The following is a 23,252-nucleotide window of genomic DNA, read 5'->3' on the forward strand; positions in this document are numbered from 1 at the left end:
CATTTTTATAATCAAATTATAATAACTGGTTTTTAAGGCTTTCTTTTCAATATCTTATTATAAGAATAAAAAGGGGAAAAAAGGAAGTCACCTTTTAATGGAGTCTTCTTTATCATCATGCGTGATTAATTTCTTTTTAATTATTACTGAAATCATATAAAACAGTTTAAGTTTCAATGTATATAATCTAAATATTTACTATCCGTATAATCGTTTATTCAAGAAAAAAAAAACATTCTCTTTTTCTAAGATAATCACCGTGGAGTTTATTGTTCCATTTTTAGTGAAACCACGTCTAATTTAAATTAAAGACAAATAATGTTTTATGATTTTATTGCTAAATTTTTGGAAATGCTGTTTTCTGCATTCGCAGTATTGGCTATCGTAAAAAGAAAAAAAAAACAAGTTCATTTATATAAAATTGTATTAGAAACTACCATCTGATGTAAATTTATTTAAAATATTATTTCCTAATAAATGTTATTTGTGTCCTGAGATTGCATCATCCATTTGATTTAAACAAGACTTATTGAATACTCATTGTTTGTTGCCAATTAACACAGCAGTCCAATTATTCAGTTGTTTTAATGTTAGCGTTTGTTTGCAGAGCATCATTAGAAAATTTTAATTAAGAGAAAAAAATGTTCAGTTGAGGCATCTTTAATTTAAAATAATCAATTTATTTTCTTTTTAACTAATTTTAATCCAAAAGGGTAACATAATGTTGTATTATTAAATCGAACTAAACAACCTCAAATTTTTGGACAAATGACAGGAATTTTTTTATTTTTTCCTTTTGAAACGTCACTATTTTGCATTTTATTACAACAAAGTGATCTTGGATTTAAAGCATAAAAGTATTTTATTTTTAAATTATCTCTCAATTTTTTTTCGATGCGTGAAACAAAATGTAAAATATCAGATACGCAAGATACATATTATTTAACAGCATAAAAATGCATAAGGATATAAATGTGTATTAACTAAATGTGCTAAAGAAGAATTACCGAATAAAAAGGAAACTTAAAATTAAAAAGGAAACACTGTTCAGTTTTACAGCTCTAAGTTAGGAAAATGAAACGGAAAAACCAAAATTTAAGAATATTTGGGCTAATTTTAAGTTTATATATTTTTAATCATTTTGTTATTTTTGTTGCTAAATATTCGAAGCAAAATATTCTTCCTTTAAAAGAAGTTAATTTTTTTTTCAAATCTATAATCATATTCTGCTTCAAATCAATTTATGAATGAAAATGAAAAAATACTCTTCAAGAAAAAATATATCATTGATCTAATCAATGTTGCGTAACAATGGAATTAGTTCATCCTTAATTTTTAAATACATTGATTGCAAACAGTAACATAATACGTAATTATTTTAATCTTCATTAACTATGTAAGGAGTACGTTAACAATTATAATAAATTTAGTAAAACATTATTTACATAAAAAGAGATTTTTTAATTTTTCAAGCTTTTAAATTTTTTAGCATTTTTCACATTTTTTCTCCATTTCAATTTCTTGCTATTACGAATTTTTCTTTAGATGGTATGCTTTTCTTTCATTTAATCTTCATCGATTGTTTTTAGTCGAACAAGAGTTTAGGAGAAAAAAAAAAGATTTTAAAACTTCCAAACAATGTTTCGGAACTGTTTCCGCTACTCGAAAACTAATGGATTTTTGTCTCCTTCTGGTAATGAGGATGTCCTTAGGAATAAATCACGTGACATCGGTGGGGAAGGGCGCCTCAGTTTCAAAATAAATTTCACAGTCTTTAATTGACCCAGGGTGCTGAACATAGTACACTTTTCAGTGATTAGAATAGTTAAGAAGTTGCATAACATCCTGCCTTAACTATCACTTTAAAAGTCGTTTAGTGATAGTCATGAAGATTTTGTCATAAAAATCAAATGGTTATTTAACAAAGAGAATACGAAACTTCGTTAAATTATATTATCTGTACATGGACTTGCACCATTTGGAAAAAGGACGATGCTTCGAAAAAAAAATATTTTTATATAATAAAAAAGGAACACCTTAAAATGCTAATGTATCAATAGTAAAATGCTTCTTTTCTTAAATATGCAAACAAAACTTAAAATAACCAACGAGAAACATGCAAATAAACGAACTTGATAAATCATGTTTTTTTAGAGATAGAAATAAAAGAGCAATGGAAACAACTTAAGGAAGAACTCTTTAAATAAATAATAAAATTTCTTTTTCCTTCCTTTTTTTAAAAAAAAAAGAAACAAGTAACACCTTTATGTAAATAAGAGGTATCAGATGATAGCTAATCTCTTCGCGCATACGTCTGCCACGCAGTGGCCTGTGTTGTCATAAGGCGGCGGCGCTATGATCGCATTTGTGTAGGGGTACCTCATTTGCTCGCCAAAAGCTTGTAGCATAAAGATGTTTTGAAGTATCGTAACTTAGTGCAAGCCTTGTAATCTTAATCCTCGCAGTTTCGAGAAATGTGGTGTCCACACTATGGTTTCACAAACAGTTCACAAACACAGGAACATTCATTCCACAGATAACAGTTGCCCAGAGACTTACTGCTGGGCAAACATTCTGTAGTCCTTTGACTGTGACCGTCATAGCATTACCTGTTTTTGACAGAGAAAGATCTGGGGTGGATAATCTTCAGTGATGATTCGCGGTTCAGTCTGGATAACGACTTGAGACGTGTTCTCATCTAAAGGGAATCCGGGAATCGATATCGGTCCTCTAACATTGTCAAAAAGGACCACTAGGGTCAAGGGGGTCTAACGACCTGGACTGCCGTCATGGCAGACGGGCGTAGCGACCTTCGTGCGTGCAATGCAGGTTCAGGTCAGCGATACAGTGATGAGATCCTCGTATGCAATGCGAAACATTTCCGTGGGGCATATGGACCCAATTTCATCTTTTTAGACGATAACGCCCATCCACTCAGGGATCAGTTGGTGAACTTCCAATAGAAGGATATTACACGATTGGAGTGGCCTGCGATGCCCCCTGACCTTAATCACATCGATCACGTATCGCACGTCCTTAGGCTTTCAATTGCAACTCGAACTTGCTGCTCCAATGATCATCGATGAGCTGAAGGATGCAAGAGTGAGAATGAAGTTGCCTTAAGGTAAACAGTATACTGTTAGAGGCGATTATACACTTTAATTGACTTGTATTTCTCAGACTGACACTTGGTCAGCTGTACAAGTGATCAGTTTCTTTATTTAGGGTACAGATTGAACCCATTTGTCCACATTTTAGTCCTACATCGGATGATATTTTGGGAAGGTTTGGTTTTATCTCCTCTGTTAGTTTTTTATAAACCATTTGACCCTTTCAATGTTTTTACCTGTGTAGTTCACATGAAAAAAGGAAACATATTGGCTTTAATAATATTCCAATAGTATTGTCTTTAATAAGAAAAAAGTATTAGTTTCTGTGCTCAGTGGGATATATAAGTGAACTAAAAGGTGTATTAAAGTTAAACGTATCTTATTTTTTTTACACTTAAATATTCTTAAATATGTTTTAAACGCATTCAATTTTTTATTTTATGAAAATAAAGAAGTGAACGCATTTTTGAAAAACACATTTTTAAAAAAAATGTTTAATTTCTTTTGGAAAAAAATATATTTTTTTTCGTTAAAAAATAAGCTTAGTTACAAAAAAATTTGTCAGCTAGAGAAATAGATGATCTTAAAAAGGTTATCATTGATTGTAAGTTTGAATAATATGTATTTGAATACTTAGAAAGTATTAGGCAAGAAATCTCTGAAAACACAGAATTACAAAAAGTAGTTTTATTTGTATGGCAAGTAATGTACAGTGCATATGAAACACGATTAAAGAAATGAACACTACTCATTCCATTAGAAAAATATACTATTTTAAAATGGTTTACTGTTCTCAACTTGTAATATATTAACAACATATTTATACAATGGATATTTTAAGCAAACATCGAATATCAAAGTTTTTAATACAAAACATTGTAATAAGTAAGGAAACAAAATATAAATAAGACAAAAATAGTTAAGCTGTGAAACACCAAGCAAATGAGGTTACCCTGCTTTATTATGCCCGTAACTTTAATTTAGTTTTGCAGTTTATACTTGGTTACGCACTCACACGCATACACACACGCACACACACGCACGCACACACACACACACACATATATATATATATATATATATATATATATATATATATATATATATATATATATATATATATATATATATATATATATATATATATATATATATACAAAGGGTGATCAAATGAAAAGGTACGAAACGACACGGTGGGTACAACTGTAGACTTTATTCAAAATATACACCATAGGCCTGTGCACAGCGATCCCACTGATGAACAAGCCGCAGGATTCCTTGTTCCCAGAATTCCTGGGGTCTTGACGAGACCCAGTCCTTCACAGCGTCCTTGAGTAGGTCGTCCGAGTTGAAGAGCTTCCCTTTCAGGTGTTTCTTCAGTGGACCAAACACATGGAAATCGCAGGGCGACTAGTCCGGATTGTAGGGCGGATGGTCCAACGTCTCTCACTTGAACTTGGCCAGTTCCATATGTGTGAGTCTGGAGACGTGTGGACGCGCGTTATCGTGGAGCAGAACCACACCCTACGTGAGCAGCCCGGTCTTTTGTTCTTGATGGACCTGCGTAGGCGTCAGAGTGTCTCACAGTACACATCGGAGGTAATGGTTTTTCTGTGCTCGAGGAAATCGGATAACACCTCGTTGCTCCTCAATCGTCGAATTTTGCAACGCGAACGCCATCCGGTCCTCATACGGACTGCCGCATCATTTGGACGCTGCTTTTGATAAGAGCCTCTGCTCTCTCCTGCTCATGCGGGCACCAGCGCATGCTCCGATCCCAGTCAGTGACTCCAATCGCATCCCGAGATGTCTCGCTACGTTCTCCCATACCGGAATATGCAAATATTTTATTGTTACGTTTTTACGTCGTTTCGTACCTTTTCATTTGATCACCCCTTGTATATATATATATATGGGTGATTCTCTGGAAACATGACAATTCGGACAAGTCTTCAAAATAATCTAAATTTTTTTTGTATACTCTTTAGTTACATTTATTAATATCTTACAGGCAGCAGTGTAGTTTATTGACATTTGCTCGTGAAAAAAAATAAAATAGAAATTCACCAAATCTTGAATGCCAGGAAAATGACATATTAGCTTAGAAGTTTAAAAAACAGTCATTTTAAGTTAATAGTAAGAAACTCAATTTAAGCCTTTATGTTAGATGGACTATAAACTGCTTAAATTAATTCTTTTTATCCACTGTAGAACGAATCAAAAATTTTTTTGTTGCTGATATGTACAGAATAAAATTGTGTATAATTATCAATCATTAAATAAATAAATAACTTTGATTACACTCAAACATAATGCAATCATACATAAACTTAGTATTAGGATAATATTTGCTTTCCCTCTCTACAATATACTGTTTAAAAAGTTTTCTGGTAACACGTCAATGTCCTGGCATTCATAAGCCAGGAAAATGACAGCCAGGATAATGACAATTTTGCCATTTTATAGCATTTAACTTTACTTTAACATTTTGGCCTAAGACGTTTGCATTCCGCATAAAGCAACAGGATTTCTTGAAATAATGCAGAGAAATATATGTAGTTTATGTAATTAATGATTTCAAGAAGACAGGAAAATGACAACATAAAAGCCAACTCACATTGAAAAAATTTTTGAAATAGATTAGGAACCAGAAATTTGGTTCTTTATTCATGCAACAAGACATGTTCAGATAGGATGGTATCTAATCAATCTATAAACATAAGATATTGATTGATGGCTCTATCCATTTTGATTATATATCACTAAATAAAAGTAGCCAGAAAAATGACAGATTTTCATTTGACAAACAAATTATTGACAGAAATTTTTTTTTTTAAACGAAGTTTCGGTAAATAATACCCTCTGCGTATATTCCAAAAATGCTTACAAAGGTTGAGATAAAAAGAAATTAGATATTGAAAAATTTATGCGACGCTTTGAAGCTAGTTATTATTGGAAATATTGTTTGCGACATACCAGAAACATGACATTTTGAAATTAAATTAAATTTTTTAACTATACAAAACAGTCAATGCTAGTGCAGTCATTTTAAAATGCGAACAGCAATGCTATATATTAATTTTTTAAAAAAAAAGCTCTTTTAGTAGTATAGTATTAGACCTTGGAGCAAGGGACTGTGAATTGTCATATTTCGTGAGAATTACCCATATATATATATCAAATGGATAATGATATAGGTAATATGAAATCATTATTTCGAGTTTTCTAAAACTTGTAAAAAAAAGCAGCCTTACTTTAGGGACTCCTTACACTTAGTTAATAATGAAAATCATGTAATGAACTTTTGAATGAAACAGGAGTTGTCAGAAAAGGACATTCAAGAAAGTAATAAAAAAATCAAACAAAATTAAGTCAGTTTCACTAAAATGAATCAAATAATTATCTATTAAAATGAATAAATTTACAATTAATTAAAATTTATCAATTAATAATCACTTAAAATAAACTGTAAAATTTAAGAACCCTCAAAGTACGATTTAAAATAAATTAATTCAAATTTTTAATATGAAAATTGTGCATAGTATCCTAAACTTAAGGAAATGACAAATAAATAAGTGAAATATAATAAATAAATGATTATCTCCTTATCCCATGACAGACCCAAAGATGAAAAAACAATTCGCCAAACAATGAAAGCTTCACAAAATGTAGAGGAGTTAAAGACGAAATTAAATAAAAAGTAATACCTTTGATTCTTTTCATTTATAAATATCACGTTTCTAAATGGAAGAAAAAGTTAAATATTGCAGATCATTACAATTTTGATTTTAAAAATTAATTTCATTATTTTTGAGAATTCTATGAACTATTATAGCCGAGAAAAGTGTCTTGAATAGTTCTTACAAACAAATGATGAGGAGACCTTGAAATGAGTTTCAACCGAATGAATGGAATGAAATTGTATTTAATCCTAAATCTTCTATCGCGTTCCCGAATTTCCTTTTGAAGAATTTGCTTGCTTTTTGGAGGGCATTTTCCCCGGTTGCATCACCGTGATGACGGAAGACGTCACTAACGGACTAACAACATTTTTATTTGGAAAGCGTATTTGTGACCTGTTTTTTTCTGATGAGGAGTCAAATAGTAAATCCTCACGTTTAACACGTGATGTTGTGTATGCCTTATTTCTTGAGTACCCATGTCTTAAATTTTGTGAATGTAATTCAGAGTCATAACCAGGAGCTTTGAAAACATTTGAGACGAGATCAAAATACGGGTGTATATTTCCTGATCCTCTAGCCCCCAATGCAGTTTTCCTTTCCGATGGAAAAGTGACTGAATCAGAAGGAAGTATAATGTCAACACCAGGTATTAATTCTGATTTGCTCAATTGCATCGAAGAAGAACTTTGATTAGTTTCAGAAGAAGTTTCATTCATAAGCGAAGAGTTGGTAGCATTTTTCTTTGAATTTATTTGAAACTGGGTCGAAAGAGTTGTTGAGTATATGATTGGCTTTTTAGGCTTTCCAATGTATTCGATATCAGCCAAAGGATCATCGTCTCTAGATCTCGCTCTCAGATTTGAAGATTGCGGTGATAAAGTTTCTCCGTTTGTCTCAAAAACATTTTCCTTCGTTGATGAAATGCTATCTGAATTGGTTTCAGTTTTTAGCTTTTCAGATGTTTTAGTTGGTATATCGGTCACCGTAGATTGAATTGATTCAGTTTCATTTTCGTGACCAATCATAATTTGCTGTCTTTCTAAAGTCTCATTGTTAATTTCCGACGATTCATTTAACGCTGAATAATTTTGAGTCTCTGTTGTTGTTTTATCAGATAGTTCTTGGCTAACTTCTTTTTCAGTATTAATATGTGTTTCTGTAGTATCGATTGTATTAACAAAGTAGCCGTTATGCAATGTTTCTTCATAATTAAAGCTTTGTTCGTGTACGTCATCTTCATTGGAAGGCTCTGGGACCAAAGAGCTCTGCGATTCCATCCATGTCTTATTTTGAATTTCGCTGTCCATTTCGACTATATCTTCAGTATAACTAATTCTAGTGTCATTTTCAAGCGTATCGTTTTTTTGCTTTTCAATTATTTCGGTTGAGCTTAACTCTTCGTTGAGATTATTATGTGTTTTAGGAAGATACTTACTTTTCCCTGTTATAGATAATCCTCCTAAATAACCAAAAGCCTCATAGACACTGATAGTTTTAGAATTTTCGGCAGTTTCAAGAGACGTCTGGGATTCATTGTGAGTTACTTTGGTAGGTAAAATGTCTGTATCTAAAGTGGTTGAAGAATTTTCATTTATTATATCGAAACTTACAGTTGGAGAATCAGTTATTATAAAGCTGTCTATGAGATGCTTTTCATTGATTTTCTCCTCTGCGGGCTTGGAAATTTCGAACAAATGGCTCGCCGCATTCTTTTCTAACCCTTCAGTAATTTTATTTTTTGTTGAAGTTTTAATATCATTAAGAGTCATGATTTCGGAGTTAGTGGTTTGAGAGAATGTTTTTGGAAAATCTGTTTCGATTGTGTTAGCTTCTGTTCCAATGTTTTCTTCTAAATTGCTTCCGGAATCAGTTTTCTGTGATTCAATTGACTCATTTTTCTCAATTCCTTCCAATGAATCGCTATGAATTCCTTCATTTATTTCCCCAAGAATTTTTTCTGTAATAAGACTGTACTCAGTGTTGGAAACCAAAATATTAGTTGATGTAGGTTGGATGCTTTCTTCTGTCTCACTAAATTCTGAATATGTTGATTTGATGTCTTCATCCACAGGATGCGCCGAGCTTTCTGTTGTGGTTCCTTTGTTCTCAAAGGATGTTGAATCGCTCACTAAATTTTCTACCCCTTCCAAAGCGATATCCTCTTTTTTATCCGTCTCATTTGAAAATGTGTTTTCTGATTTATTCTGATTTTGAAAAACTTCTATGTTACTTGAATTGCTATGACTCACTAAATTTTCTACCCCTTCCGAAGCTATATGCTCTATTTTATTTATATCCGTCTCATTTGAAAATATGTTTTCTGATTCGTTCTGATTTTGAAAAACTTCTATGTTACTTAAATCGCTATTCAATTCAGATAAGTTAATAGTCTGCAAATCAGAAGACGTTGTTTCTTCAAGTTGAATTGTATCCTCCTCAGTAAATTGTGAGTTTTCCGTCGTAATGACTGTTGCACTTGTGGTTGGGTCAACAACCGAAAATGTATTCGTTGAGTAAGTATCATTGGGCGATACTTGAGTAAAGAGTGATTCCTGCATTGTTGTTTCATTTATGTCAACCCGCTGAGTGTTAACTTCTGAATCCAATTCACCAAAATCCAAATCGTCGTCGGAGACCGGATTTGATGTATTGGTTTCACTCGAGGAAATGATTTCTTCTGCATCTAATACATTATAATCCTCCGAATGAGAATCTGTTTCTGATTTATTTATCTCAGAAGAAAACAGAATAGTATCGTTATTTGCAACAATAATTACCGTTGATGGTGCTGTAATTCCTCCTGTACTTTGATATGACGATTCGGAAACTTTACTACTTTGTTTGGTATTACTGACATTGCTTTCATAAAAACTTTGTAGATTGAATGTGTAATTTTCAAAAACGTTTCCTGAAACAGTACTATGATTTTCCGTACTGATTTCTTTCTCCTTAATTGTCTCAAATGTGGAAATATCATTAATTACTGTTGATGGTGCTGTAATTCCTCCTATACTTTGATATGACGATTCGGAAACTTTACTACTTTGTTTGGTATTACTGACATTGCTTTCATAAAAACTTTGTAGATTGAATGTGTAATTTTCAAAAATGTTTCCTGAAACAGTACTATGATTTTCCGTACTGATTTCTTTCTCCTTAATTGTCTCAAATGTGGAAATATCATTATCTAAAACAGTGTCTTCTGTCAAAAGTGATGAAGGCATAAAAGTCATTTCACTATCTGGATGCGTAGTTTGATATTGAAGAAAGTGTTTGCCGATTATTTCTGTAGAGAACTGTAAAGGTTGTAAAGTTAATATTGTTGATGCGTCTTCACTTATTTGTTGTGTAAAGATGCTAACATTCTCTTTATTTTCCAATGTATCTAATTCTTCATTGTCAAAAATGCTATTGGCAAAATCGCTTTCATTTACCAGAGATTCAATTGAAGAAGCTGTTACGTCTTGAACGCCTGTTAGATTTTCCACTTGAGAGAAACTTTCCAAATCTAATTGTTCGGAAACAGCGACTAACTCGAGTTGCTCGGGTGGTGAACTTGAGGAAGTAGTTTCCGTTAATTCAGTTGATATGCTTGAGTTATCTGAATCTTCTGTTGGATAACTTTCTGCTTCTTGAGATTCAACTAATCCTTCAGTTATAATCGCAACTAATGTTGTCAATACCCCTTCGAAGCGAGATACATTTGTATTGTCATTGGTATCATTTACGAGCAAATCTTCATACTTTGAGCTAGTAGTACTGACTACAGACATCTTTGTACCTTCTATATTTGAGTCACCTGTTGTTTCATACTCCCCTCCCTCGCCTGAGTAATTTATATGAGACGTGGAAGAGTTTTCATATGAATACCTTTCATAGTCATCAACAGTCAATGTTTTATTATTTTGAGAAAATTCCAGAGTATTGTTGTTAAGAGATTCTAGGAGATTAATTTCAAATACACCGGATTTATCTTTCTCGATGCTTATGGAAGTTGTAAGCTCATCTCCCACAAAAGGTTTATCTGATGTTCCTCTTGAAAGCAAGAAAGTTGATGTGGAAGTATCGGAATCGTCTGGTGTACTCTCCGTAGTGTTTGAAAAGAGAACAGGTTCAGATTGTGAAGTAATTTCGACTTCATTTGAACTTTCTGTTGGAAGACCCTTTATATCTGAAGTTAGGCCATCTTTATCGTATTGAACTGATTCTGTTACATCACTGTCCTGAATTTCTTCAGTTTTGATGGTTGAAGGTGCTGTAGAATTGAATTCTTCTCCAAATGAAAATTCTGTTTGCGTAAAAGTCGAAGTTGTTGTTTCATTGCCTATTTCGTTTTGGTTTTCAAACAGACTTGATGAAATATCGTTATTATTTGAAGCAAGTTCTGTGAACTGTGTTGTTTGATCTCCAAAATCAGCAACAGTATTTGATTTATTCTCGACTACGAAATTGAAGTCAATAATCGTTGAGTTATCTGTAACTGTTTCAGTTGATATTCCAATCCATGAAACTGAGGAAGTCAAATCTTTCGTATCAGTTGATGAAGTAGTGCTAACGAAACTCGCTTCCGACACAGTGTCGAGAGTCGATTCTTGGACAGTATCACTTGAATTATGTTCTTTATCATCCATAATGATAGTTTCAGAGTAAGATATTGTGGGTTGCTCAGAAGTTTGAAGTTCAAATTTTACTTCTTCTGCAGTAGAATAGTTTGATTCTCCACCTTCTGAAAATAAACTTACAGTACTAGTTGGTTTCACTGTTTCGGTTTCAAATTCAGTATTTGAAGATGTTTCAGCTGTTTTCTGAGTATCGGCATTAATAATATCTGTACTTGAGACTGAATAATCTTGTTCATCCTTCGTAATAAGTTCTATTTCTTTAAATACAACCTCAGTTGGTGCTGTGGTTGATTCAGTACCTGTAAGCATGGCCTGAGTGGATCCACTCTCGATGTCGTCTGTCGCTTTCGAAGAAGTTTCTACCACAGTTGACAACTTAGCAAAGTACTTAGTAGTTTCCGTAAATGGAACACTGTGAGGAGGTATTAAAGTAGTTAGAACAGAAGTATCGTAATCTAAAATACTGGATCCCTTTCCTTCAGATAGAGTGAAATCAACCGTAAATGTGACGCGTTCAGTTTCAAAATCTCCAGATGGCGTTGTCATACTCACGGTTGAAGGACTAATCTTTTCTATGGTTACAGTGGTACCATCACTGGTAAATTTTTCGAGGTGTAGGGTTGTCATATTTATGAAATCAAGTTCTTCCTGCTGTATAATTGGACGATGAGTAATTGAAATAGTAGTTGAAGACGCCGTACCTGTAAATACAGAAAACACAAAAATAAATCAAGGAAAGAAATATCGATGCCTTCATAAAATATAAAGAACTTATTTTTGTAATTCTTTCATTAAAATACTGCTACTGATGTAATGGAAATCATACCAAACATGAGTTGTTAAGTGAAATATTTTTCTTAATGAAATAGTTTGTTTTGTATAATAATTTTTGTTATGCCTACGATATAAAATTGTGTTGCTCGTAAAAAAAGGTAAATTTTATTATTCAGCATAATCAATGTTAAGTTGTATATGAATGACAAAAAAAAAAATTCTGTCATAAAATCAATCTATCGCATGAGTAAAAAAGTATCCACTGTAGATTCCAAATTTTTTAGCCGAGCATTTTTAAATTTTTTACATTTTTTGTCTTTGCACAGTATCAAAATGGTCGAAAACAAAATTACTCGAAAATCAGAAAATGGAATCCAGTGAAACTAATTTAATTTAGTATCTAAAGTCCTTTTCTAATTAACCTAACCTAATTAAAACACTTGTAAAATGCTGTGAAAGAACTTTAAAGTTCGTATCTCAAAACAATAAATTTTTTGTTCTAATTTTTAAATAAAGTCTTTCAAATTTTTAAAGTGAAAATTTGAAGTCTTAAACTATTCACAAATTGTGCTCTTCGCCTGCGGGACAAAAAAAAATATACGTATCTTCGTTTGGGTGAGGGGACTTTATATAAAAATTCTCTAGAATAATATTCTAATGATATTTATAAAACCTTAAAATTTTGTTATTTAATGTATTACAGTCAGTTGTAATGTAAGTATAAGGCTTTAATTTTACTTGATATGTCTTTAATAATTGCGATTTTCAAAAGAGAAGGACGTAATCTAAAAAGTTTCCATCAATTCCATAACTAGTTTTCTTAAAACAATTAAAATGTTCTGTCTCTCTTAATAAATTAAAATTAATCTCTTTACTTCGTGGTAAAAATTTAAGTTTGAAAAAAATGTTATAAATTTTTTTGGTATGTTTTTAAATTTCTATTTTCCTGAATTTACGCGAAAAACTTATTCTCTAAATACTTCAAGTTACTGCTTTTTATCACTGCAATCCTCAAGACATCTTTATTAGTACTCATCCATTCTAATGGTACAAAAAAAAGAGGAAAAAAAGAAGAAAAAGAAGAATTTACTTTTTTAAGTTATGTATTTGGAATTTTAATTACAAATATAATAATCCTTCGTATTATGAATCTAAGAATAAATATGATTTATGGGAATATAAATCATATAATATCCTCATCATTTCAGGACATTAGAAATTTATGCCCAACCGTCATGATCTTGGACATTCATTACGTCAAATTTGACTTTAAGAGAGCAAACTTTTTCTTTATGTTTAGTATTCCCGTCTAGTTTGTTAACTTTATTTTTTGACCCCTTTTTAAGAAAACACTGAGAATTTTAAATATTTCTTTCACACAATCTTTGTTAGTTATTTTTTTAATGGAATTTTCCTGCATAAAATCATTGAAGATCAGCTTGTGTTTTTTTTTTTTTTCAAAAATGATACACAAAACTTATTTTAAAATGCAATTTTTTTTAAAAAAAATTCCTTAAAAATTTTTATTTAACTTTTAGGCATAATATCTCTGATGACATAAATTTTAAAAAAAGTAATTTGCTTCACTCATCAAACTACAATAGAAATTTCCATATTCTAAAAATTAAAGATTTGTAATAGAATATTCTTTCATCAGATTAGTAAGAATCGCTATCTTTTTTTTTTAGTTAATAAAAAAAATTTTGCCTAAAATTTAAATTTTTTTTTATTTAAATACTTTTTTTAGGATTTGTATACTTGTTCATAATTTTTAAGATAACATAAATTAAAACAATTTAACTCATTTGCCTACCAACAAATTTTTTTCCTCCTGAAAATAGAGATCTTATCCGTAAAAAGATTAAAAAAAAGTTTCTTGCATCAAACTAGTAAAAGTCGATATCTGTTTTTTTCAAAATAAATTAAAGCGTAGAATTAATTTAGGCTTACAATTTTTGACTTTTTTTCAATGTAAGTGTTTTATTCACTTTTTCGAGTCTTGTATACGATATTTCTGATGAAATACATTTAAAAAAAAACTAAAACAAAATTTCTTTATTCATCTAACTGCAGTAGAAGTTTTTATCTTCTAAAAAAAGAGTCGTTAAATTTCAAAAAAGTTAAAGTTTGTAATGGACTTTTCTTGCATCATATTAGTAGGAATCGCTATCTGTTTTTTTTTTTCTCTTATTAAATAGATTTGCAGAATTAATTGTTGCTAAAAATTTTCTTCTTTTTCACATAATTGTTTTCATTTCATTTATTCATTTTTTTTCTTAGGTTTTATATACTTGTTTATAACAATTTTGATAAAATAAACTTTACAAAAAGTAATATAAGTAGTGATACATTTATTGTGAATAATTTTTTTATTCATCCAATTATAATAATAAATTTTAATAAAAAAGTATAGATACTTTTGGGAAGAAAATATTAAAAATGTTTATTTTTAATTCGTAATGATTTTTTACACATTTTGGGTAACTTTTCTTGCTTTGCATAAAAAAAAAGCGAAAACAAATTTGATTATTGTCTTATATGACTTATATTCGCCAAATGTTGATGCTAATGGATTTTTAACCTCGGGTATGTTAGTCATGCGAAATGAATCTGTGCTTAAAACGAATTGTTGGTTAGTTAAATCCAATTGTTGCGTGACAGCCTATTCCTAAAGAAAACGGTTGAAAGCAAACTTAAAAATATTTTCTGCGAAAAGTTAATTCTAAACGTTCATTTTTGCAACTTTTCAGTTCAATCTGAAGCACATATTTTATTCAAAACTAAAATAAAATGAATCATTTATAATTTTTAGTTTCACTCAAAATAAATGGTTTTCTTTGAGAGTTCAATTAAACTAAATATTTTTAACGCGTAAAATTTAAGATCAAAAAATAAGAATTGTTTCTTTTTGGGTTTCTTAAAAATAAAAGTTTAAGAGAAAAAAATTTACAAAGATTTCTCGAGCGAAGCAATAAAATTTATTGGGTGGTAAAATCGTTATTCAGCAACAAGCAATTGACATAGAAAATTTATCTGGTTAACACCTTTAGTGTTACAATAACAGTTTGTGAGGTAAATAATACGAATGTTTGCATGCAAAAGGTTTGGAGGTCGGCACCCCGGAGGTCGGCAGCCCTCACTCAGAAGACGCGTGTGCAGTCCCGCCCACCTAATCCCCAATCCTACAACCCTACGAAGCCCGTTTGTCAGAAGTCTCTTCTGCAAGGGAAAGGTTAATGCATTCACAATAAAACAATAAAATTAAAAATTCAAGAACAGTTAAATTACAACATAACTATTACCGATTTTAAATACATATTAACAATTACTCATCACAAGTTTATAAGAGTTATAAATTACGTCAAGTCCGCGAGATATTATTTAGCAGCTGGCATTATCTTTAATCATTACTAAACTTTAATTACATTAATTATTTAATTGACATCACATCACATTATTACTCAAGTTACTTTTAAATTATAACTTGAATTAGTTAATTGGTTACTATTAAGTTTAGCTTATCTACCAATTATTTTAACTATCTTAGTATTACACTAACTAAACTATTATCATCAGTATCATTTGGAGTAGTACGATTAAGGACTAGCCGCATTACTTTACAATTTACATCAAACACGTTACAATAGCTAGTCACAACACAATATTTTTTTTAATTTTTTATATTTATACATTTAACATCCATAGCCATCACGGACAGCTGAAGAACTGCCTGCCCCCCCCCCCCAGGGACTAGGAGCAGGACCAGTGGTATGGTGATCAACCACGTTGGCTGCCATTGTGAGCCAGTCCGTGGTTGATTGTGGGGTGTGCATGTTTTGTTTGTTGTGTTGTGTGTATTGTGTATTCAGCATCATTCGGAAGAAAAATTGAGACAGTCAATTGGTGTAATTATTTACTCTTTAGTTATAAGATTATAATTGTCTTTAGTTTATTATTGGAAGACTACTGATTGCTTATTATAGTTAATTAATTACTATTAATTTACAGTTATTGCTTGCTGAGATTTCAACATATTTTTTGCTTATTTCTTTACTCTCAAATTTTCTGGTTAAATAATCTATTATGATTAGATTAAACAACTATAACCCTGGGTGATTTAATCGAGAGAAGAAAAAAAAAGAAATTCTGGCTAAGAAACGTGGTCTCCGGAAATGCAACGCGGCGCCTTGCTTTCGTCCTCCCGCAGTACCGACGACGGGATCCATAGAAATGGTCCTATCACCTCCATTGATTGTAACAATGTTTCACCCCACTCTTACTTGGAGATCACGACACGTTTTGTATGCCAGCTTTTTTTGCTGTGGCACTAAAAATATATATAAAAAAAATGAAAATTTAGGTTGTTTTGAGGTTGAAGCGTTGATGGCACCTCGGAGGGGTGTCATGCTAAAGGTTTATTTGTAGTTTAGTTTAGTAAGAATAAAATTTATCTCTGAATTGAAATTTTCACTCGTTTGAAGTGAAGCCTATTGAGATCCGCTAAATAAAAAGAAAAATACTGTGAAGCGAGATATCTGAATGAATGAAAGAAAGCTATTTCGATAATTCATTAGAGAATTTACTTACTAAGAGGCGGACAGTGGTCATATTTGGGACAACATTCTCCTGCCATATATTCTGGTACACAATCAGAGCGGAAGTTGCAGTCCGCAAATGTGCATGATATGGAACTCCCGTGGCATGTGCATGTATAACATGCATTCTGTAGATCTCTGATCACTTCACCATCTTCGTACACTCGATGATTGTGGACGCATCCTGAAAAATAAGTGTTTTCATTTAATTTTCTCTTTTTAAAAAAAAATTACTATGATGAGAGCATATTAAAAATGTCCTACAAATATAAAAAAAATTTTCACGTTATGTTTTTAAGTTAGTAAACACAAACGAAAAGAAGTCAAAAAATTTAATAGAATTCTAGATCAACAAATTTAATTCTTAAGTTTATATTTATTAATGTAATTTAAATAAATTTTTATTTATAAATATGACTCATAAACTACCCGATAATAAAGAGGAAATATTTTTCAGTTTTCGGCACGTTTTAAAATTAAGTAATAGATACTTAAATAATAATTTAAGAAATTTAGGTGTGACCAGTTTTCTCATTCGTAACCACAAAGATTTCAAAGGTTTGAATCACCGGCTATAAATTAATAACGGAAAAGAGCCCTTTTAAGCATCATATGCCAAAAAATGTATATATAGCAATAAGATTGTAATTTGTATCAATTAATTTGGTTACTATTTCTAATAACTGCACGAAATTTCGTAAATCTAGCTAAAACTTTATGAAGATACGGACATACTTATTAAAAACTATTTTTTAAATTTTTTTTTTGCCTCAGAAGTATTTCTATAGCTGCTGAAATATTAAATAAAATAAAGCAAAATATTTGGAATACTTTTTATTTAATAAAAATAATACAATTTTAAATTTAAAAAAAAAAAGATGCTTTAAAATTGCGAAAAGTATGATCATTTAAAGTAATCCTACTGTACTGCGCATTCGCGGAAAATATATTTCAATTTTCGTTTCTTAATTTTGTTGTGAATCGTATTTGGTAACTTAAAACAAAAGTCCGATTTTAATATTTCGAAAATTTAAAAAGTTTTTACCAATATTGTAATAATTTTTTTGTAAATTCTAAGAGGACATGGTAAGGTGTTTTTCACAAATTTATTTTGTACTATTAAACACGATATATTGAAATTGGCATCGGCATGATAGAGAACAATTAAAATATGTTTTATTTCACGTGTTCATTACATTTATTTACCGAACGATCATCGTAGGATGTTATCGCTTGTTATTAAATTTTGTTTCAGGATATGAAATGAAATTACTGGAAAACCAAATATCATTTAGAATTTTCTTTAAAAAGTACAAAAGCTATTTCAAAAATTGCTGCAAACTTTATAAATTTTCAAGATATTCAAATCGGACTTCTCTCAAAATAAACAAAATACGCTTTATAACAAAATATGATTATTTTTTTTAAATATCAACTCGAGCATGCGCAGTTTGAAAGGATTACGTTAAATCTTTACATCTTGCGCAAATTTTAACGTATAACGTATTTTAACGTATAACGTAATTTAACGTTAACATATAATAACTAAAATACTATTTAAATACTATCAGTTATAGTAAAAACTCCTAAGGCAAAAAAAAAATAGTTTTTAATAGATATGTAAATATTTCCATGAATATTTTTTTTAATAAATATGTAAATATTTCCATGAATACATTTTTAATAAATATGTAAATATTTCCATGAATATTTAATCTAGGTTTACGAAATTTTTTACAGTTATTGCATAAAATAAAAGTAATTTATATAGCTTACAAGCTTATTGCTATATTTTTTGGTAAAAAAACACTCTTTTTCATTCGTGATTTATTTGCGGGTCCTCAAATCCTTGAAAACTCTATTGAGACGCATGAGAAATCGCATAATCTAATCGTGTCTAAATTTATAAAATAATTCTCTAATCATTTCTTGAAAAAACTGCCAAAAAATGAAAGTGTCTCGTCCATTATTAAGTATATTTAATATTCAAATTATTCTTTAATAATATTCCAACAATATTCCTAAACGATACTCTCGAGGGGAAAAAATATATATTTTGGGGTTATTTCAAAAACTTGGCTAAAAAAACATTATTGAAACATTTTTTTACAAAATTACCATCTTTGAGTGCCATACTTACGAATATTTTTCACCTGCTTAATTTCAGTTCAATAACTTTTGTATCGAAACAATATTTGAGTGATATTGCTTCATATTTGTCAGTAACTGCTAAACTGATTAAATAGTATACTGTTAAATAATTAGAACATCCAGTTTTAACAATTTGATTTGAGACGATATTTTAAGTTAAAAAATCAGCCATTAAAATATACTTTCTCTATAGAAACATATTTTTTTTCTTGATGGATTTAAATTCTTAACCTTTTAAACTATTGAGATAGCCGCAATCTGTATAATATGTTTCCAACAAGAGAGCGTCCCCCCCCCCGTCATGATAATTTTCCTTTTTTTCTCTGGAAACGAATCAAATAATGTTTTCACACAATTACAAAACTTTTTATATCTCAATTTCAATGTGATAAATATTTATTATAATTATTATTCATTATGGTTATTACTTTGTTTACTAACTGTATACTAATCGCTGTTTACTAATAATAAACTTCACAAATTTTTACACTATTTCAATCTTTGTTTATGACCTTAAATAGCTATAATCAGTTAAATAGTTCTTGAGGAATAAAGCTTCGAGATACGGAAAGAGTGTTTACATGAAGGAGACCTAACTTTCGACCACTTTAAACTATCGGACCAAATTTTGCTGATTGCCCTTTTGAAGAACAAGAATTCATATGTGACTAAAAAAAATTTATGTTTATTTGGAGAAAATACGTCTTTGCATCTGACTTCGTAACTTAAAATAGCATCTGCTCCACTGATAAATTAAAGTAAGAACCATTAAGATTGAGTACGTGAATGTCGGAACAATAGAGCATAAATTATTCAGGTTGTTCGATTTTCTCTCCTTTTACTTTTATTTTTTATTTTTACTTATTGGATGTACATTGATAAAAAAAAAGTATGGTCAAATCTACTAGAATATGTTAAAATTTACCGTATTTCTGGCTCTATGGGAGAGCACAGAAAAGCACGGTAACTTTTATCAGAACGCTTTGGTGATTGCTTGTGGTAAAAATCAACAATAAAATATAGTTTTATTGCCATGCTGTTTCGTAGTAAATGAGATAAAATTTGATGACTTTTTCATGATATCTTAGAACACGACGTAAAAAACATTTATCCGGTTAACTTTACTTTTCAATTTTGCAGTTTTACTAAATGTGTCGTAATACGAACTATAAATTTGAAAACCAGAATTTCCAGTAAATCGTTACCATACGAATGAAAAAATTACCAAATAAATAATTTAATTGCAGTATATTTTGTTTTAATTACCAGAAATATGTTTTTTTTTTTTTACTAGAAATGTCATAACTATAGAAGGATGGTAATTTTACCAGAAATTTCCTCCGTGTACAATGCGTCAGAAAAAGGGAACACAGTAAATAAATTTTGATCTAATGAGCGGAATATCACGAACTATGACTGTACCTTAATGTTTCGAGAGCCTAACCTATAATATGCAATGGTGCAACCTAATTACTTATTGAATATATCCTAATTATTAGTGCAGACGATATTTAAATGTACGAAATGAAGGACAAATAAACATACTTTATTCGATTCTTAACCCTGAAAATATGGGCGATAGCAGCAATCTAGAAAATGTGTAACAATGCAGGTGAGCGGTTGAATGTTAATTTTACTTATTACGTTGCAGAGTTCGCTAGATCGAAGGGAATACCGAACCTGCAACCTGTCATCGAGCACATCCTGATATTCCTTCTGCTCTCGGAAATTAGCTGTAACCGACTGCAAGATGCAGATGTCATTTTTGTTATCACGCACTTTTTCCCAGCATATCTGTGAAATCACAAATTATTACTACTACTTCTCAGTATACACTTTATTTTGTATTTTGATTTATTTTAAGTTAGTCACTCAGTTTTGTGACTGCATCGTTTTCCGGAAAATAAAACTTTCATTTTTACTTCTGATTGTTATGATGTGTTCTTTGGTTTCCGCAAATATGAGAACGTTATATCTAGTTCCTACAACGTATTTTGCCATGTCTCGAGAACTTTTTAAGCAAATTGTACACAACTTATAAAATTCGTTTATCGAAAGATAATTCCATGCAAAAAATTGTTTTAAAATTTTTATTTAGTAATATGCGAAAATATTTTGAGTTGTAAAGTTTACTAATTTTTACATTATTAAAAGTACGTAATTTAAATGGTAAAATACGAAATTTGAACGAAACCGATCTAATAGGTCTTGACTTTTAAAAACATAATTACTAAGAACCTTTTCAACCGATTTCGTTCAAATTTTGTATTCTATCATTTAAAGTTGCATTCTTTGAAATAATGAAAATATTTTTATACGCCACAATTCAAGCCGCGTTAAACTATTTTTAAATAAAGTGATGAAAAATAATAAATAACTATTAAAATGTATTTTTTTGCATGAAATTATCTTTGGATAAACTTTTCGATTCACTTTCCTGAGATCAGGCGGAATATCCAAAAATTAAAATTGACGTTAAAAGATTTAAACATTTGACCGCTGTCCAGCCTAGACTGATAGGACTCTATATTCCAAACTGCGGCTATCTCCCTTAATTTGATTTTCAAAAATCCAAATCAGTGGCAAAAAAGTATGATTATTCAGAGAAAATCTGTTTCGTGTCTGATTTCGTTACTTGAAATACCGTGTTCTCTAATTCATTAGCCTATTTAGGTTAAGCCTTCGTACCATGAACATTGATTCTTAGTACATGAAATTCCGTTCATTACAACAAAAGTTATTTAGGGTGTTCCCCCCCCCTCTATTTCAATCGTTATTGGTTTCGATGTCAAATGAATTAACTTCTTCAAAAATACACATAAAGGGCAGATGTTATTTGTTCTTAATAAATGCGGAAATGTTACTAAAATTGTAAAAATGCATTCTTACCACAGATGTATTCTGGACAACACTCCCCCTCCCTTCTCAGAGCTTTGCATCCTGGTTTTGTGTCACAGTCCCTGAGAACACATGAGAAACCGGGGGGCCGACAGGTACACCGCTCACACTGATCGTCTGTCGGAACTGGATCTCCATTTCTGTACACCTCTCCGTCCACTATGCACACTACAATAAATAACTTTCTTTCAACGCTTACAAACTACTAGTAGGAGGTTCGCTTCGAAATAATTGCTGATTCTTGACATAAAGCAGTTTTTTCTATTAAAGTTGAAATTATTCACTTAAAATATTTTTCCCCACTTTCCACCCCCAAGCATTTCCCTTATGATTGTATTAAGAATTGCTAGTAAACATTAAACAATTTCGCTTAGTAATCATTTTTTTTAAAAATAATAACATCTAAAATGAAAGGTTAATTGTTATAATAAATATGGTGAGCTCATTTAATATTTTCGCTTGCCAAACAGCCTGATTAATATATCACATAATACGTATAACATTGTGCATGAATCTAATCATTCAGCTTTTAATTATTTTGCGAATTTATTTAACTTGATTAAGTATGAATGCAATTTGTCCTCAAAAAAGTAATTGTAAAATGGTTAATAAGTTTTCACACAGATCTTAAACTGTAGCTTAATATCATAGATTCTCTCTCCCGCAGTGATAAAATAAAAACAAGTGTTAAATTAGGAATTTATTACAGAATTTTCTAACGAATCGTCTGGCACAGTTTGTCGTCAAATATTTTTCTCTACTCGATGCTTGATTTCTAAGTGATTTTTCATACTCCTCCGTTATCGAGAATTTCATTCTATTAAGGAAATGCCAACATAATTTTTTTTTGTTTCGCGTTTAAGGCAACAGACAAGTACAGTTTCAAAAGAAATGGAGAACAACAAGTCGTGGAAATATGAATTTTTTTTTAAAGCTCAATTAAATTCTTTAATAAATTCTCCGTTCAATACTATTTTGATTTTATCTCTGCATGAGGGAGAATATTTTTTGTTATATCAAAAGTAGCTTTTTTTTTCATTTTTAACATTTTGCAGTTTTTTTTTATTTTCTTTGATAAGCCTTTACCATTAGCTGAATTGCTTTATTCGATTTCCTTTAGAAATTCTCGAGAAATAATATTTTTTAGAAAATAAGCTAAACAGAATTTTTTTTAATAAATTATAAATTTTGCTATTTCTAATTGTAATATATGTATATATATATATATACTACCCTACAATAATGGAAGACACACTTTCATTTTATGACATTTTTCTAAATTTCTCAAGAAATACTCTAAGGTTTATTTTGTAACTTTAGAGAAGTTTAGTTCATGCGATTTCTCATACTTAGCAATAAAATTTAAAGCTTTCAGGGGTTTGGGAGACTTACATTAAATTACGAAAAAAACAAGCATTT

General features: G+C 30.5%; 1 protein-coding gene across 1 annotated transcript in view; it reads right to left on the reverse strand.

Annotated features, from left to right (window-relative positions):
• Positions 1-6,900: 6,900 nt before the first annotated feature.
• LOC107454320 (uncharacterized) overlaps positions 6,901-23,252 on the reverse strand; it is a 69,182-nt gene continuing 52,830 nt past the window's right edge. Inside the window, exons 4-6 of the mRNA XM_016071477.4 lie at positions 21,825-22,001; positions 16,777-16,968; positions 6,901-12,116 (exon numbers count right to left, since the gene is read on the reverse strand). Coding sequence (XP_015926963.3) covers positions 7,051-12,116; positions 16,777-16,968; positions 21,825-22,001 — 5,435 coding nt within the window. The 3' untranslated portion in view covers positions 6,901-7,050. The remainder of the gene's footprint in view (positions 12,117-16,776; positions 16,969-21,824; positions 22,002-23,252) is intronic.

Source organism: Parasteatoda tepidariorum, chromosome 2, assembly GCF_982258835.1.
Source record: "Parasteatoda tepidariorum strain Cologne lab strain chromosome 2, Ptep-v5.0, whole genome shotgun sequence".
NCBI lineage: Eukaryota > Metazoa > Arthropoda > Arachnida > Araneae > Theridiidae > Parasteatoda > Parasteatoda tepidariorum.